A 16714-nucleotide genomic window follows, 5' to 3' on the forward strand; every position below is an offset into this window, starting at 1 on the left:
CATGTTCGCCGCTTGGCACAGGGCGTATCTTGTTTCAATGTATGTCCTTACTGTTCCATCTGTAAGATAGGGGTAGAGGAAGGGCCCATGGACATTCACCTTTTATTTTCCTTTTTGCCCTATGATGAGAACAGTGTGCGACTGCTGCCACAGTAGCAGGATATAGTGAGAGTGAAACAAGCTAAGCTGCTGCTGATGAGCTGCCTTAGCTGACTTAGCTGCCACCCCACCAGTGCCACCCTACCTATATGGCAAATTACCACCATCATTCATCATTATTATTACCACCTACTACTGTACAGTACAGTACACCCCTACCCCTACCACCATCATCAACACAGTGCCAGTGGCACAAGGTCATATTTTAGCTCTACAGCGGCTCCATGAGCAGCACAAATCTGTGAATGGCTACATCATAGAGATAGAACACCAAGCTCATACAAATTGTTGCTCAACCAAGGACATCTGATGGAGGATCTGTGTGGGCTACTGAGGACATTTGATGGACCACAGCTCTAGTCAGCAGACAGTGACAACAATACTGGCATTAGCCAAGTCATTCTACTTATATTCCTGCTGCTACTAGATAGGAACCTATGCTTGATTGCAACATGATAACGCTGTATTGGTGAGGCTGGTGGTGAATGCTATGCTCAACTGCCTGAGAAATGATCTCCGTATATCTGTGAAACTAAGATCCATGATGTTTTCACCAAAATGGCCTGTGGGCACCAGCGAGTATCCCCACCAACACCTGTATCCACTAGTTGTAGCTTTACATGTAAGCAAATAAATAAGAGCTACTACAGACTTCTAATTAGTCTAGTAAAAAGCTATAATGTACAAAATAAACAAATAGTGTCAGGGTTAGTATACTATTTATTCATTTCTGTCACATTTTCCATAGAGTTATTTTCTGCATAAGGGTCTTGTATAGCTTTGTGGTTATGGGGCAATAACCTACCAAATCCCTTATAATTAATTTACATGTCATTTACGCATTGTAACATTTGTAACGTTCACATGACATTTATAATGAAAAAAGAAATGCCTGGTGAAACTGGAACTACTTTACAGCTTGCTACGGTATTCAGAAAGGGAGGCTATCTGCCGTACTGTGTATATAAACTAGGATTTACTGTGTATACTTCTTATCAACATATACAGTAGTATATTCATTTTGTTTGTATATAATAAGCAATGTGCTGCATTTGGGATTCTCACAGATGCCGCTATCACAGACCAATTACTTGGTATTTAAACATCACAAGTTTCCCTACAACCAGGGATACTCTTTTAAACATAGGTACCCAAATCCAGTCCTATGAGGCCACTAACAGTGCAGGTTTTAAGACCATCCTCTCATTAGCACAGATGGCCCAATCATTTTAATTGCACCACCTGTGCTCAGGCTGGGGTATGCTTAAAACCTGCACGGTTAGTGGTCCTTGAGGATTAAGTTGGGAACCTCTGCTCTAATATAGAGCCAAACATTTTCTCACTGATAAATGTTCTCTCTTCACCATGCATATCAATGTTTAAGATACTCCCTCGTTCAATCTCTAACTAATCTCCCTGGAAGGCTCTTTAACAACATGGGCTGTCTGCATATTAATTTGGGGTAGACATAGCATATCACCATCATGTCCAACTATATATGAATGTTAACACCCTTGCAGCACAGGAAGCAGCGATGCATTATTCTGAAATACAATGCATGTCCCAGTAGCAGTGCAATGGTTAAACACAGTGGATCTGGAATGCAGTCTGTCATGGACCAGCAGTCAGTGATGATCTGCCAGCAAAAACTGAGCTTTGGGGAGAAAGTTTCCTGGAGTGAATCTGATGGGTTTCATAGTTCAAAATTAATCCCTCAATCTGGGAGCCCTTGGGTTACACCAGTAACTGCCCTGCTTACCTCAGGCACATTGTTGTTGTCAATTGGCCCATTGAGGTCAGAGCGCTGCTGCTTCCTTGGCTCCTCCACACTGTTACACACCTAGAGGTAGACACAAGTCCTTTATCAGACAAATCGTGGATGTGATTTAACTCTTTCACCCATTAGAACCATCTTTGTGCACCTGGACGTTTAATTTGAGTGGCCTAAATAAGATTTTGCTGGACATACAAAACGACAGATGTCAACATTTTTCTCGAGATAACAGATTTTATTACTATTGTGTTACAATAGCACAGGGTATCCATATAATTCGATGGTAGTGCTAATGCAGAATATCGCAACATATCCCACCATGTTACAACAGAGGGGACAATGAAGCCTGCTACAACTGCCATTCATTTTCTTATCCCTGCTCTCCTTGTACAGTATGTGCTTCCTATTACAACCATCTGTGTTTTCAAGGCAGAAGTGCCCTACAGGAGTTTGATTACAATGAAATAATTAGGTCAGTGTGTTCCACATAATGTAAGATCACCATGGAACCTTTAAGATATTAAGTGTCCTTTCCTTTTGCGAATGTAGCAACTAGATTTTTTTTCCCATTTGTAATCAATTTCATGCTACTGCAGCTTCCTATTCAAACCATGTTAACCCCAGTTCAGATTTAGAGGTATATAAATAAGGTTAACAAATAGGGAGAAACACAAACAAAAGCTATCAAGTCACCAAGAGCCTTGTCCCTTTACCCCAAATATAAATGTGGTGCGGTTTAGCTGCAAAGGAACCCCAGTTACCTTTTTAATGTAAAAGAAAGTAAGAAAGGTGAAGTAGGAGAGAACTGCTTTGTTCCCTTTTTCCTTATTATCAGCCTGCCGGACACAAAATGTATTTATTTATAAAAAAAAATGTTTTGCCAGGAAGTAAGGAAAAGAAGTAATGATCCAGGGCACTTTGGTTTTTCAAAATTTATTATAGCACAAATAACACAACGTTTCGTCCTTCAGAGAGGACATTTTCAAGTGACTGTCACTTTAAAAAGTCCTCTCTGAAGGACGAAACGTTGTGTTATTTGTGCTGTAATAAATTTTGAAAAACCGAAGTGCCCTGGATCATCACTTCTTTTCCTGTATATTGGATTTTTTAGGCAGATATCCCTGAACCAGCAGCACCGGTCATTGCAAGTATTTGTGTCATTTAATTGGTGTGCAGCTTTATCTTCTATTATCCTTACCAGGAAGTAATACATTGAGAGTTACCTCTCGTTTTCAAGAAGTCCTGGGCATAGAGTTACGAATGGCCACAAGGCCAGTTCACGCTCTGGCGTGGCGACGTTTGTAGTCCTAGTGACCACGGATATTAGGGACCACAAACGAGGTCAATGGGTCACCTGGTTAAGATAAGGCTAATAACATTTCATTCTGGTGAGACTGCTGCTTTAATACCACTATATACCTATTATGCCCGCACCAGTTAGAAGTTCATAAGGGCAGGAACCCATCTCCCCAATGATTACTTTAATGTACAGTATACCAATCTGTGTGCCGTATTAATCTCCCCATTGTGGGATCACTGTGAAGGCATAGGTGAAGGTACATAATGGTTTCGTGTTAATCCCACAGCACCCAAAAACAACTTCCATTTTGAACCTGATTTTTTTTCTTGTGATTGGATATCTTCACTATGCCTCATAAATCCAGAAATCTTTTTGCTGTGGGCCAAAGGCAAAAGTGACATTAAAAATAGACACTAATATAAATGGTCCCTTTAGTCACAAAAGTCTGTTTATGAGTAACCTCGATGCCGGGGTACACATTAGCATTACATTTGTCTAATTTCCCCTGTTGTTTGCCAAGGCAATTCAAAGATCTCTTGGAGCAGCAACATCTGAACTGTTGAGAAGAATAGGGAAACAATGTTGATTTGCAACACAAGAACCTCAACTTGAATTCAATTATTCTTGGTGCTTAATGACATGACTCTAATGAGCAATCCATTTTATTACTAGGACTCACAAATAGCTTGAATAAAATAACACAGGACTAAATATTGACATGTCTAAAGCAAACTCATTAGTTTCATCTGCATGCTCAGTTTCATTTTTTTTTTCTTTTCTGGATGTATATAAAATCTCTAGTACATAAAGAAAGCAAAGTAATTTAATGGTATTGTTTGTGATTAGTGGGCATAGGCTCTGACTTACCCACCGCGTACCCAGTGAAATTCCTGTAGGTCTTCTCGAGGCTCCCTGACATCCAGACTGCCCAGAATGTCTGAGAGACTCTTGAAATCTGAGAGTCTTTATGGGGCTTATGCACTAAAGGTTCATTTTAAAAAATCGCCGGGCCATTTCAGATCATCGTTTTTATGAGCGTTGCTATCACGGTATTCAGAAAGCCTTGGTTACCTGTCATAGCAAAATTCACAAAACAGGCGATTAGCCGGTGATCTGATGAACGACCCTATGAAAAGGCCTTACACGGCGAGTTGTATCTGCTGCAGAGACAGCTGCTCTGAGAGAGCCGTCTCTCCCTGTGCAAATCTCGCCCGAAATTTATGTGTCTAAATTTTAATTTTGTTAATAGTTTAGATGAGCAGGGGGTCTCCTGAGCTGAACCGCGTTGGTTTCAGCCTCGGAGACCCCCTACTTCCCCATTATGGGGTGCCGGTATCTTCTATGCATGTTATTCCCACGGTCACGTGACGCGGACATTTAAATGCATAGGAGATACTGGCACCCCATAACGGGGCCTGTATCTAGGAAAGTAAGGGGTCCCTGAGGCTATCCGCTATGGTAATGAAGAATGCATTTTTATTGCATAGGATACATGTCAGGGGTCTCTGGTGCTGATATTAATGGATATCCGCTCCAGAGATTCCCGGCATCAATCCTATGCAGGAAAAATGCATTTTTTTCTAAGTCCCATCTCACTGCTTCTCTGCAGGTTTCCAACACCTTCACGCCAACTTTTTTTGGCGTGAGGCTTTTGTAATAAAATCACCATTCTAGAGCGTTCATAGCCTAATCACTGCTTCTAGAATTGTGCGAGTTGATGAACATGCCGAAAAGCAGCTTATCACCGCTGCCTCTGTGATTTTTTTTATGAGCAATATTTTGGGGGTGATTCAGTCTTTTATCACCCACTTATTACCGTTTACTGAATAGCAGTAGGCATTTTGGGTGATAAGTGCTTGATAAGTGGCTTATGAACGCTTACTGCATAGGCCCCTGAGTGTTGTTGCAGGGATAGTCGGATTGTTCTGTTTCTCACAATGAATGGATGTGTCTGCATTGCACAGCCTGTACAGGTAAGACTGAGTTAAATCATTTTAGGTCCGGCAAAGCTACTCAAAAGCTCTTTTTTCCTTGTCACTGGTTCTGCATTGTGAAGCTGGCAGTAGTCTAAACACATGGCAACCACTGAGGGTATTGTGGGTAAAAGGGGGGAAAATCTCCAACTGTAAACGAAAACTAAAGTCACTAAGGGGCTATTTCAATAAAGACTTGAACATACAATTGAGCAGTGTTTGGACCAAAATACCCATTGACGCCAATAGCATAATACATAATCTGGGATTCAGTGCAATTAAAGCTGCATTTCAAGCTGTCGTTTAAAAAAAATTGCTGATCAATCCGTTCTCCTGTAATCGATCGCTGAAATTCGGCTGGGGGTTCACTAAATGCATTTTGTGTAATCTTCTTCTGCACTGACAGCCAAAGTTCTGTGAGGAAGATCATGTGACCAGGCAGGTCACTGCTAGAGAGGGCAGGGCTCAAAAAGGTGATACTGTTACAGAAGGGAAGGGGATGTGACTTTGTATGTGGTTGCTATAGGAACAAAAATGCCTGTTACATTAGAAAACATTAAAAATGTGTTTAAAATTGTTTTTGTTTTTTAAATGCTACAATTATTTTCTCATAGTACAGAACTACTTTATTTAAAAAAAAAACACGTGTAGGATAGTGCTTGAACAGCAGCTTTAATAAAAATGGAAAAACAAAACTTTTTTTATACCTACTTGCTGATTGGAGAATTGACAAGGAGCTCAGAACCTGATAGGACGGGCCATACACCTCCAAAAACTGTTTGTCAAAACAGTTAGGTGAGCCGAGACCTACACCTATAATGGGATGCATCAGTAACCCTATACTGTATACTGTAATTCAATACCTTTATAGAGTATGCAGCAAGGAATAGACACAGCCTCACATTAATGGAAAATAAGTACACAAATCCTATGCTATTCCCAAATTGACTTGCAATGTATTAGTGAGATGTATTTGTTTTTAATTTCACTGAGTCCCGGATAGCATTACAGTATGCTTCATCCATTAGACACAGTGAAATACATGATAAAGTTCAGGCCACAGGGCAATAAGACATAATATACATTTAGTATAAGTACCGGCTATTATTAGAGTTTATCTTGACGGGGTAACCTGACTTGAATCATTTAGTTTTATCAAAAGATACAACTTTGTTATTAGACTTGGGATCAAGCTGTAAAATTGAACTAATACATTGCCAGACAATTTGGGAGGAGCGCTGGAATTGTTTATTTGTTTTCCATAGCTGTAAGACACAAATTTGAGGGACAGAAAAGTACAGCCATCTCTTGACAAATGGGGCACACGTGGGTTGGGCATTTGGCTAAAATAACGTTTATTACGGGTTTACGTTTAAGAAAGAAAACACAGGTAAGAAACGATAAGGGGTTATAAATCCTTTCCTGAACAGATGAATGGTGAATATAGCTCTCTTGTTTACTTATCTTTTAATCAGTGTCTGTGGTAACAGTGTGATTACCATTTAGTGTTTGTTAATAAATGGTCATTTGGAAATACCAATATAAATTAGATGACACAAACGTTATAGTGTGCTCAAGAACTAACACTTACAAGGTAATAGTTAAAATAGTAGCTGATAGGTGCCCACTTTAATCCCCAATTCAGGAGAGGTGCAACTCAATGGGTGAAAATATATGAGAACACGGGTACAGTACTACAGAAAGATAAGCATCTATGGAGATGCACTCATATGGGTAGGGTATAATAAAGTACAGTGAATAATTGTTTGATTGAATATTGTGGATTAATGAAAACTTGACTTTTAATACATCAATTAAAATAGTATACAAATAGTGAAATTTGTTTGATATTTACAAAATAAAAATAAACAATAATTAAAAGGTATTTGTACTCCCGTCCTGTAAAAGGTATTTCGCTCCATACTCTGAGTTTTGTCAAGGATAATCTATGGTAGTGTAAATGGAATTCAAGTGACTCGGAATCCATGTTGTCTGTAAGAATCCATTTTTTTTTTACCCAGACTCTACTCTGCAATGTTAGTTTGAAAGAAAAAAAAACTGATTGTGGGATGTTAGAAAGAAGAACACATTTAAAGGAAACTTATTTTGTAGGAAAGTTAGAACAATTGATTTGTTTATAGTACATTTTGGGTACCCAACAAACGTCTCATGTATCCAAGGTTTAGATAAGAATATGGGCTGTACGCCCAGGTTTTTCTTTTGTTTGTTTGTTCTTTTTGTTATTATATGCAGCTCTCGGCTTCCTAATATTATTACTGCTTAATAATACAGGCAGTCTTCGGTTATCCGACACAATGCGTTACTCAAAATGGCGTTGTAAAGCGAAACGTTGTAAAGCGAAACACGTTTTCCCATAGGAACAGTGTTTAAATGAAAGGTTCCGTTCCTGAAGGCATTTTTAATGCTAAAATACACAAAATATTTTACGCAGACAATAAGATATGCAGCACACACATAAATTATATAGTGCATATACTGTATTATATATACAATATAACATAAAATATATAATATAATATAAAGATATAATATATTATATAGTATAATATAGTATAATATATATATTATATACTCATAAACAACTTTGCAAAGCGTCGTAAGAGCGTTGGATAAGCCGCTTTGGCGTTGTATAAATGAATATAGGTATGCATTGCACAGCGTTGGATAAGCCATTCGTTGTAAAGCGAAGCGTTGTAAAACGAGGACTGCCTGTAGGTGAATTTAGTAGCTAGAATTTACTATATGAATCTTCTTTTAGAGTAGATATGTCAGAATAGGAAAATATATAGCCCAAGTCTGTTCTCTATTGTTAACCTGTCCACGTCTGAATTTTCCGCAAGCTTATCTGTAACTGCCTGAAGAATAAATGATATTTGGAACGGTAAAGAAACCTGTGTCGAACCAATAATTATTGGAACAAAAAAAAAATCTGTATTTTCACCCACTGGATAAACGTTTATTTTCAGGGAGATTGCCCTCTGAGCAAGGAGCGAAACGTCTGTCGCGCTAGGAGAGCAGGCATTGGTTGGCTTTGGGGGGAGGCACTAGTGACGCACAGAGACACGTGGGTCAGAGTTTTGAGCGAGCAGCTCTCCTCCGGGACATTCGGAGCACCAGAGAGCAACAGGGAGGTCTGATAGGTATGGAGCAAGGGCAGATGCAAAGAGTTCTGATCTCTCTTTACATCATGCACATCCACACCTCATACTCCTGTTACCAATAACCTGGCACATCATACAGGACCCGATACTTATTTGGAGTGTATTGCAATATTAGATTACTAATTGGTAGCCCAGCAGATTCTGCAGCTTCCGTTTCCCCCTGTACAATATAGGGGCAGTTGCTGATCTGCTCAACATTGCTTAGTATAAGGGAATGTTTTACTTGTATTGGTCCCCATAGCTAAAGCTAGATTCTGCATAGTATATGTCTGACCACAGTATCTTCCGTCAATTTCAGGTGGAACCTTATCTGACCAAGCTCACTCATTGTCTATAATGGAACTTTAACCCATTATATACTATTACTCTCCTCGCCCAGTAGCCTCCTCACAGGATCGCTGTTAGGCAACCTTTTAATTATTATTATTTTTTAAATATCAATCATATTTCACTATTTGTATTCTATATTTGGTGTTTTAAAAGTCTCAAGTTTTAGGAATCTTCATTAATCCATTCAAACAAACAATTATTCACTCTTTTTTATTATACCCAGCCCATTTGAGTGCATCTCCACAAATAGGTGCCTTTCTTTCTCTAGTACCTATGTTACCAATATACAGCTCAACCCCCTTATAATGCTGTGCTTGGGGTCCAAAGAATCACATCGCGCTATAAGCGGATCATGCTAGAAATAATGTACAATTGTATGCATTGTACAATAAAGTATAAGATACCAATAATCGTGTTGTAAAGTATTCATAAATACGAAAATTGGGAGCCACACTTGCATCGCGATATAAGCGGATTCGCGTTGTAACGGATCGCGTTATAACGGAGTTGAGCTGTACATTACTTGTGTGTGTGTCTGTGTCTGAAATTTTAATTAACCTCTTTTGTTCAGTGCCGAATTTAGGAATTTTAAATAACAGGCTTCATATATGTACTGTAACTCTCCTTGCCTGGCTCTAAAGGAATTTAAATAGAGTTGGATATTTACATGGTTGTGCTCAGTCTCTCATACCTTTTCAGGGTACTGGGTACGTGTCGGCTGAGTGTAGATATGTATGTAGCCCTGGCTGGTTTTGAGCTATCAGTCTGCCCTCCTCCTCGCAGCAATCCCTGGTAAGGGCAGGTGCCAGGAGTAATTATGGGTTTTCCTCACACCTCTGCAGCTCAGTGAGTCACAGAGGGCAGTGTAATCAGGCCTGATGTCCAATCAGGGGCAAGGGACTGGTTCCTGCTGGATCTGTACTGAAGGAGTTGCACTTCCTGAATTTAATGAGTCTGCCTCTACCTTGAGAGAGGCAAAGTCTACCCTTGATCAGTGTGCAGGGCGCTGCCTACTGTGTGCCCTCCCTTAGGGGAGCGGTGGGAGACTGTTCCCCTTACTCTACCAGAGATTAAGGGAAGAGGTAGGACTGCTCCTGGTGCCCGCTGGCTGGGAGTGTAGGTCCAGGGACATCCTACGGGTGCAGGCCCTATAAGCTGCTGATTGACTGCTGTGCCGTGTGCATAAAGAATAAATGTTTAATATACTTCTTGCCTGAGACTGAAATCTACCAGGAAGAAGGAGAAAGAGACTCGCCTGCAGGGATTTCTCCCCTTATCCTGGATACTGCAAGAGATGGAGGCGCTGTCACGTGAGTACGGGTCAGGTTATACCCCAGAAGCCTGTCCTGTTGCTATCCCCTAACATCATGCAGGAGACTCAGGGCTACTGTTTATCAGCAGGTGTGCACCACACTACTCCAAGTAACCAGCATAGTTTTTCCCGTAATAGACCCTGCGATTGAGGGGGGAAACAGGGAAACAGGGTTACATGCGGATAGAATAAGGATGGGTACCAGGAACTAGTACAAACAAGAGATTTATTCAGTCGTTCCTGATGCTCGCCATAGAACAGAGAGATTTTATTTCAGATATTAACTGGTGTGAAACAATATGGTTGCTCTGTGCTTCTTCCCCTGGTAGCTCTCACTCCTACGCTGGGGATGTATTTATGCTTGTTTCTTTTAGTATTGGATAGATTGGCAATCTCCTGCATAGCGTCTATAATGCCCCATCTCAGGTGGGCCCTTGTTGGGGGACACACACTATTTTCTGGGATCACTATCCCGTTTCAATGCATGGCATTCTTAGTCTATACTTGTCAGATCAGGAGTTTATTTAGGACCTTCCCGTGGTACAGATCCGATTCATGCTCTGGAGCTACTGCTCTCAGAATTCCCTGCTGAGCACATACAGTACTTACTCCTCCCCTGGCCAGAGAACAATCTTGGGCCATTACCAGGGTTGCCACCTTTTACTGAAGGACAACCCGGAGAATTTTTTTTTTTTTTAATTCCCTTACTTGATGCAGCGGTGTCTCCTGGCATCCTGCTGCAACTCCCCCTCCACTGCAGTGAACATGGCTGCGCTGCGTGAAATGATGCCACGTTGCCATGACAACGGGATGCTACATGCCGTCATGATGCTACGCGGCGTGCCGCATAGCGTCAGGACATCACGTAGTGTCCCGTTGTCATGGCAACTTCGCATCATTTGACGCCGCACAGCCACATTCACTGCAGTTGGAGGGGGAATCGCCGCCACCTGGAGATTGACGGACTAAACCCGTAGCCCAGAAGTAAGTGCCCGAAACCCGGATTCTCCGGGTCAAACCTGGAGAGGTGGCAACCCTGGCCATTACTATAGGCTTTAACTATATAGGGCATTTTCCGTAACTGAAAACAATAAATGGTTACAGGACATCCTTAATACATATAACTATACACACAAACCTATTTACAAAACTCACAATGAGGCTTCAGTCTGAACTCTGAGGAACCGGTTTCTAGAACATCGGGTGGAGCTATATATAAACCATTCTATCTCCCTATGGTGACATCACTGATCCCAAGGCATACAAAGGAGTGGCTATCCATTTCTCCATAGCCATGCTGCATCACATGATAGGAAGGGGAGTAACCCGAGTGATCCTACACAGTTGACTCATTAGGGCGGTTAACCCCATATACCAACTAGTATTCCACAGAGGGGGGGGGGACACATACATATGGAAGAGGAGCAAATTCAAGCATTACCAATATTTTCTCTGGCAAGATGGAGTAAATTTCTCCAAATAATACGTATCCCCCAAATACGCAGTGACCTGGTTATTCCTACGCTAACCACATAGAAAAGGCTGCAAAATAATTTTACATCCATGATGCTTGTAACTTGAAAACCTGCTGGTTTTGATAATGATGTAAGTCATAAGGATGAGAAAGAAGAAAAATATACAGATAATGTCAAGGGAATTGGAACAGGGAAAATAAATTTCCCTGCTAGAGACAACACGAATGCAGGTTACGTTCAACACTGGCATCTATTTCTAAGAAGGACAAAAGCAAAGCACCGTTGGTGCAAAATGACCGAATGTTCTCTCTAAGGCTATGCATCATCTCCTCTATTACTGCTTCTATGTGAGCCATTAACCGAAGTTAATCACTGTGGACCGGATTTCATTTTCTACACCAGATTCCTTAATGGATGTTGGATATTCCTCATATCGCAAACCTGCAGTTAAAGCTCACCCTCCCTTTTACATTATGTCAAAGTTAACTATTAGCCAAAGCTCTTGCAGATTATTATTTTGCCAAACTCATCTCCTGCCCACTGAGATTGTCAGTGTGTTATGAAATGTGCACTTGGAGTCAAGGTGACGAATAGATCTTGTGGTATTCATAAAAAAAATACTTCAACGGTGAGGAAAGGACAATTGTGGGTTGGTGAGGGCCATAAATTCTACCCTCTTCTGCTTGGTCTTTTTATTGTACTGTATTTAGCCCAATGCTCTGGTAAGATTATTGTTTATCATGCTATTGATGTAACTAAAAAACAGAAGGGGAAGAATTATGCATGCAACAACTAGTAATATATTCATATTTAATATGTTTTTGTTTTCTTATTAATCGTTAGTTAAAGTACAGATGTCATAAATCAAGCTGGCTTGCTAGCGCGAGTGGAACAGTGTATTATCCCTGCCCCTTCCCTCACACGGCCGATTCAATGCAATTGCTGCGGCTCCTGCTGGGGTATTGTGTACAGGGCTGCTGACAGCTTTCACAGGCCTCGGACTAGATATTCTCCTGGCCTCCCCCCTGTCAGCAGCCCTGCAAGCCCAACCCCCCTCTTTGTCTTCCGCTCCCTTCTCTCCATCACTTCCTCTCTCACACGCCCTCTCTTTCTCACTCCCCCTCTCTTTTTTCCATCCCGCTCCCTCTCTTTCTTTATCGCACCCATCTTTCTCAGACCTCCTCTCTCTTTCTCGCAGCCCCTTCTCGTTCTCTCACTCTCTCAACTCTCCATCCCCATGTCTCTCATTCTCACCCTCTCCCTCTCACCCCTCTCTCTCCCTCTCACTCCTCTCCCTCTTTCTCACTCCCCCTACTCCCTCTAATTCCCTCCTCTCTCTCACTCCTCATCTTTCTCTTTCACCCTCTCCCTCCCACACCATCTTTCTCACTCTCCCTCCCCATCTCTCAGTCTGTCCCTCCCTCATCTTTCTCCACTCCCTCTCTCACACTCCTCCCTCTCTCTCTCACTCCCCTCTCTCTTTCTCACGCCCCCTCTTTCTCACTACCCCTCTTTTCCCATCGGGGGCCGGTGAAGCCTACTGGTGAAACGTACGTCGGGTATGTGTGACGTCAGCTAACCAGCGACGTCGGCTAATTCGGAGAGGCAAGGGCGTCCTACCTGTCAGAGCGTTTCGGAGACTGTGGAAGTGGACAGCAAGAACGCTCTGACACATATATGAGTGTATAATTATTTATGCAGAGTATATCTGTGATCTCGTATGCCTACTTGTGTATACAGCCACTGAGCTGAATACTGGGCTCAACACTTCTCAACCTTGTTAGAAGTGTTTTTCCAAGTACTACCCAACTGAGCAAATAAATAAATTTTGCTCAGTGGTGGAGGGGCTACTATACCCACCCACTTGTCTGGGTTGCAAGTTTCTATCCACCTACAGGACTTTCATCTAGTTTTTGTCCTATAATACTGTCTAATACTGATATTCCATTATCTCATTAAGTACCAGACAGTCTGTTACACAGTGATAGTATTTACTGGCATCAAGAGTTTCTTAAGAGAGCTTCACCTCCATAGTTAGTCTAGTACCTGTTCAATATAGACACCACTGCACAGATACACTATCATTCAGGGTGCATTACACCCTCGTCAGGACATAAGGGGTCACAACACACTAACTTTGGTGTGGGTAATAGATACATTGTTTTATTTTACACCGTGTTGTCCAGTTACCCTTTCACCCTTGGAAAGCCTCTCCGATTTGTATTTTTATGTTTATTCGTTTGTTTGTTTGTTTCGTCCGCAATCCCTTACACCTATATTTTAATTAATTATAATAAAATTGACTTTTAATTTACTAGGTGTTTTTGTGCCGCATAAGGGGTTCCTTCTTTATCTTAGTATACACTTTTCATTTTTTGTTTATTTTTGTGCCATCGGACAAGGATTATTTTTATGGTGTTTTTTATGTTTTTATTGTTCTTGGCCATCGGGCATGGATTCTTTGGTGATTTTATTTTTATGGTTGCTTATCAGCCCTTTATTAGATTTTGCAGCAGGTGCCCCTGAGGGTGAGGAGTATGGCCTTCATCCCGGCAGAGGTAAGTACACTTAATTATGTAGGGTGTTCATTGATAGGCACATTGCCAATCTAGGTCCCTGTTAAGGGCTTAGGTAGACACCGTGCAAACAATGGTTTTAATGGCTTAGTTTTTAATTATTTTATGATGTATTGTAATGTATATTTTGTTTGATGTTTTTTGTATGCTTCCCAATGGGTAAAAGTCCTAATAGGCACATTTGGAACTTGTTGGAGGTTGGTGGGTGGGATGTGGGGGTACTTGCCACATGGTGGGTGGTTAGGTCTCCTGGGAAGGTCCTGGAGAGGGGTTAACCCCTTCATTACCTAAGTGGTTAGCCACTAAGGTAATTAAGGGGGGTTATTACTGTATTGTAATATTGTTAATGTATTTTTCTATATTACAGGTTACCATTCATTGCCAATGTGGCCAGGGCCACCAACAGCGGGGGAGAAAAGGTACTGGGCCCGCTCCCCCCCCCTCCCAACATGGGACAGAGGGGGAAGTACCAGCTCCTCCTGCGGCGCCCCCCCCATTACCCCCCCTCCCAACATGGGACGGAGGGGGAAGTACCAGCTCCTCCTGCGGCAGCCCCTCCCCCCCCCGCTCCCAACGTAGGACGGAGGGGGAAGTACCAGGTCCTCCTGCGGCAGCCCCTCCCCCCCCACTCCCAACATGGGACGGAGGGGGAAGTACCAGCTCCTCCTGCGGCCTGCTTCCCCCCGCGGCCAGCTTCCCGCGCTCCCCCGCGGCCAGATCCTCGCCCCCCCGAGCCCACCTCCCGCGCCCCCAAGCCCACCTCCCCTCCCGGGCAGCTGCCGCGGGGATATCGGGGGCAGGAGGGGAAAGAGTCCGACGGCAAGCTGCACCACCCGGTCAAGGTAAGTCACTGTCACCCACTGTCACCCAGTCACTGTCATCCACCCAGTCACTGTCACCCAGTCAGTCTCCCACACACCCACCAGTCACTGTCACCCACCCAGTCACTGTCACCCACCTAGTCACTGTTACCCAGTCACTGTCACCCACCCAGTCACTGTCAAGTCACTGTCACCTACACCCAGTCACTGTCACCCACCCAGTCACTGTCATTCACCCATCCACCCAGTCACTGTCATTCACCCACCCACCCAGTCACTGTCATTCACCCACCCACCCAGTCACTGTCATTCACCCACCCACCCAATAACTGTCATTCACCCACCCACCCAGTCACTGTCATTCACCCAGTCACCAAGTCTGTCTCCCAGTCACTGTCACCCAGTCACTGTCTCCCATTCACCCACCCACCCACAGTCAACATTGACCCACCAATCATCATTCACCCACCCAACCACTGTCATTCACCCACCCACCCACTGTCATTCAAACACCCACCCACTGTCATTCAAACACCCACTCACTGTCATTCACCCACCCACCCATTGTCATTCACCCACCCACCCACTGTCATTCACCCACCCATCGTCATTCACCTACCCACCCACTGTCATTCACCCACCCACCCACTGTCATTCACCCACCCACCGTCATTCACCCACCCACCGTCATTCACCAACCCACCGTCATTCACCCAACTGTCATTCTACTGTCATTCACCCACCCAGGTCATCCACCCACCCACTCAGCCACCCAGGCAGGCAGTCACATGTCTTTTGTTGAAAATATAAAAATAAATAGGTTGCATTGTAATTTTTTTTCTGTATCACAATAAGAAAACAGTTAAGTAAAAGTTGTGCGCTAAAATATATTTTTCCGTGGTAGGTGCGCTATGAGTTTGGGGGGGTACACCATGGGTTCTGGCGGTGGGCTGCTCCTTTCATTTGTCCCGGGCCCCATGATTTCTGTTGGTGGCCCTGAATGTGGCTATCTAAGCCCCCATTGAGAGGGTCTAGTTATCCACAGTGACAATCAATGATTTTATGTGTAAAATGTATTTTGAATGTGTTTTTTTTGTTTTTTTGGGGTTTTTTTAAACGTATATATTGTTTTGGTTAATGCCCAAACCCATTATTATCCACATTTGGCTAACAGGGATCTTGAACATTAGTCTAGGTATTAACCCCTGTGGTGCCTGTTTTATACCTTGGTAACCACAGGCATCAAACAGGTTAATATTATTTATATCGTAGGGTTCTGTAATAATATAATATTACAGAAGCCTATGATAGAAATATGATTGTGAGGCAGGAATAATTAACGCATTACTACCAGTTGTGTTAATCCCTGCATTGTGATTTTGGCCAAATATTGCACCCGGGTAAATTATTACCGCAATGTTCATGTATACCAACTCAGAATTTCGCTAGTAATTAGACTGGAGTTTGATGGAGTTTGATATATCCGGGCCACAGTGTCTTCCAGCGCCACAAGTTGTTTTATGAATAGCCCTTCCTACTAAATGTCAGTCTAAATAATTACGTCCCATTACATCTAGTTATAAAATAAACCTGATTATTAAAGGTAAAGTCCCAACACATTTTTGGAGTTTCAATTAAGTTAGAGCAGGGGGGTTCAGAAACCACTAGGTGTCTCCAAGGAGTTCGCCCCCAAAAATCTGTAATAGCGGATCCTATGCAGTATACAGTAGTAGGTTCCTGAGCTCGTGGGCAGACTGCGCTCTTAGTAAGGCCCCAAATGCATTTTAGCGTGGGTGGTATAGCTGTTAATTA

General features: G+C 42.6%; 1 protein-coding gene across 1 annotated transcript in view; it reads right to left on the reverse strand.

The window, feature by feature from the left end:
• APBA2 (amyloid beta precursor protein binding family A member 2) overlaps nucleotides 1-16714 on the reverse strand; it is a 338632-nt gene that overhangs the window by 152521 nt on the left and 169397 nt on the right. The window contains exon 3 of the mRNA XM_075575858.1: nucleotides 1919-1999. Within this exon, the coding sequence (XP_075431973.1) occupies nucleotides 1919-1999 (81 nt within the window). The remainder of the gene's footprint in view (nucleotides 1-1918; nucleotides 2000-16714) is intronic.

The sequence above is a fragment of the Ascaphus truei genome, chromosome 18 (assembly GCF_040206685.1).
Source record: "Ascaphus truei isolate aAscTru1 chromosome 18, aAscTru1.hap1, whole genome shotgun sequence".
Lineage (NCBI taxonomy): Eukaryota > Metazoa > Chordata > Amphibia > Anura > Ascaphidae > Ascaphus > Ascaphus truei.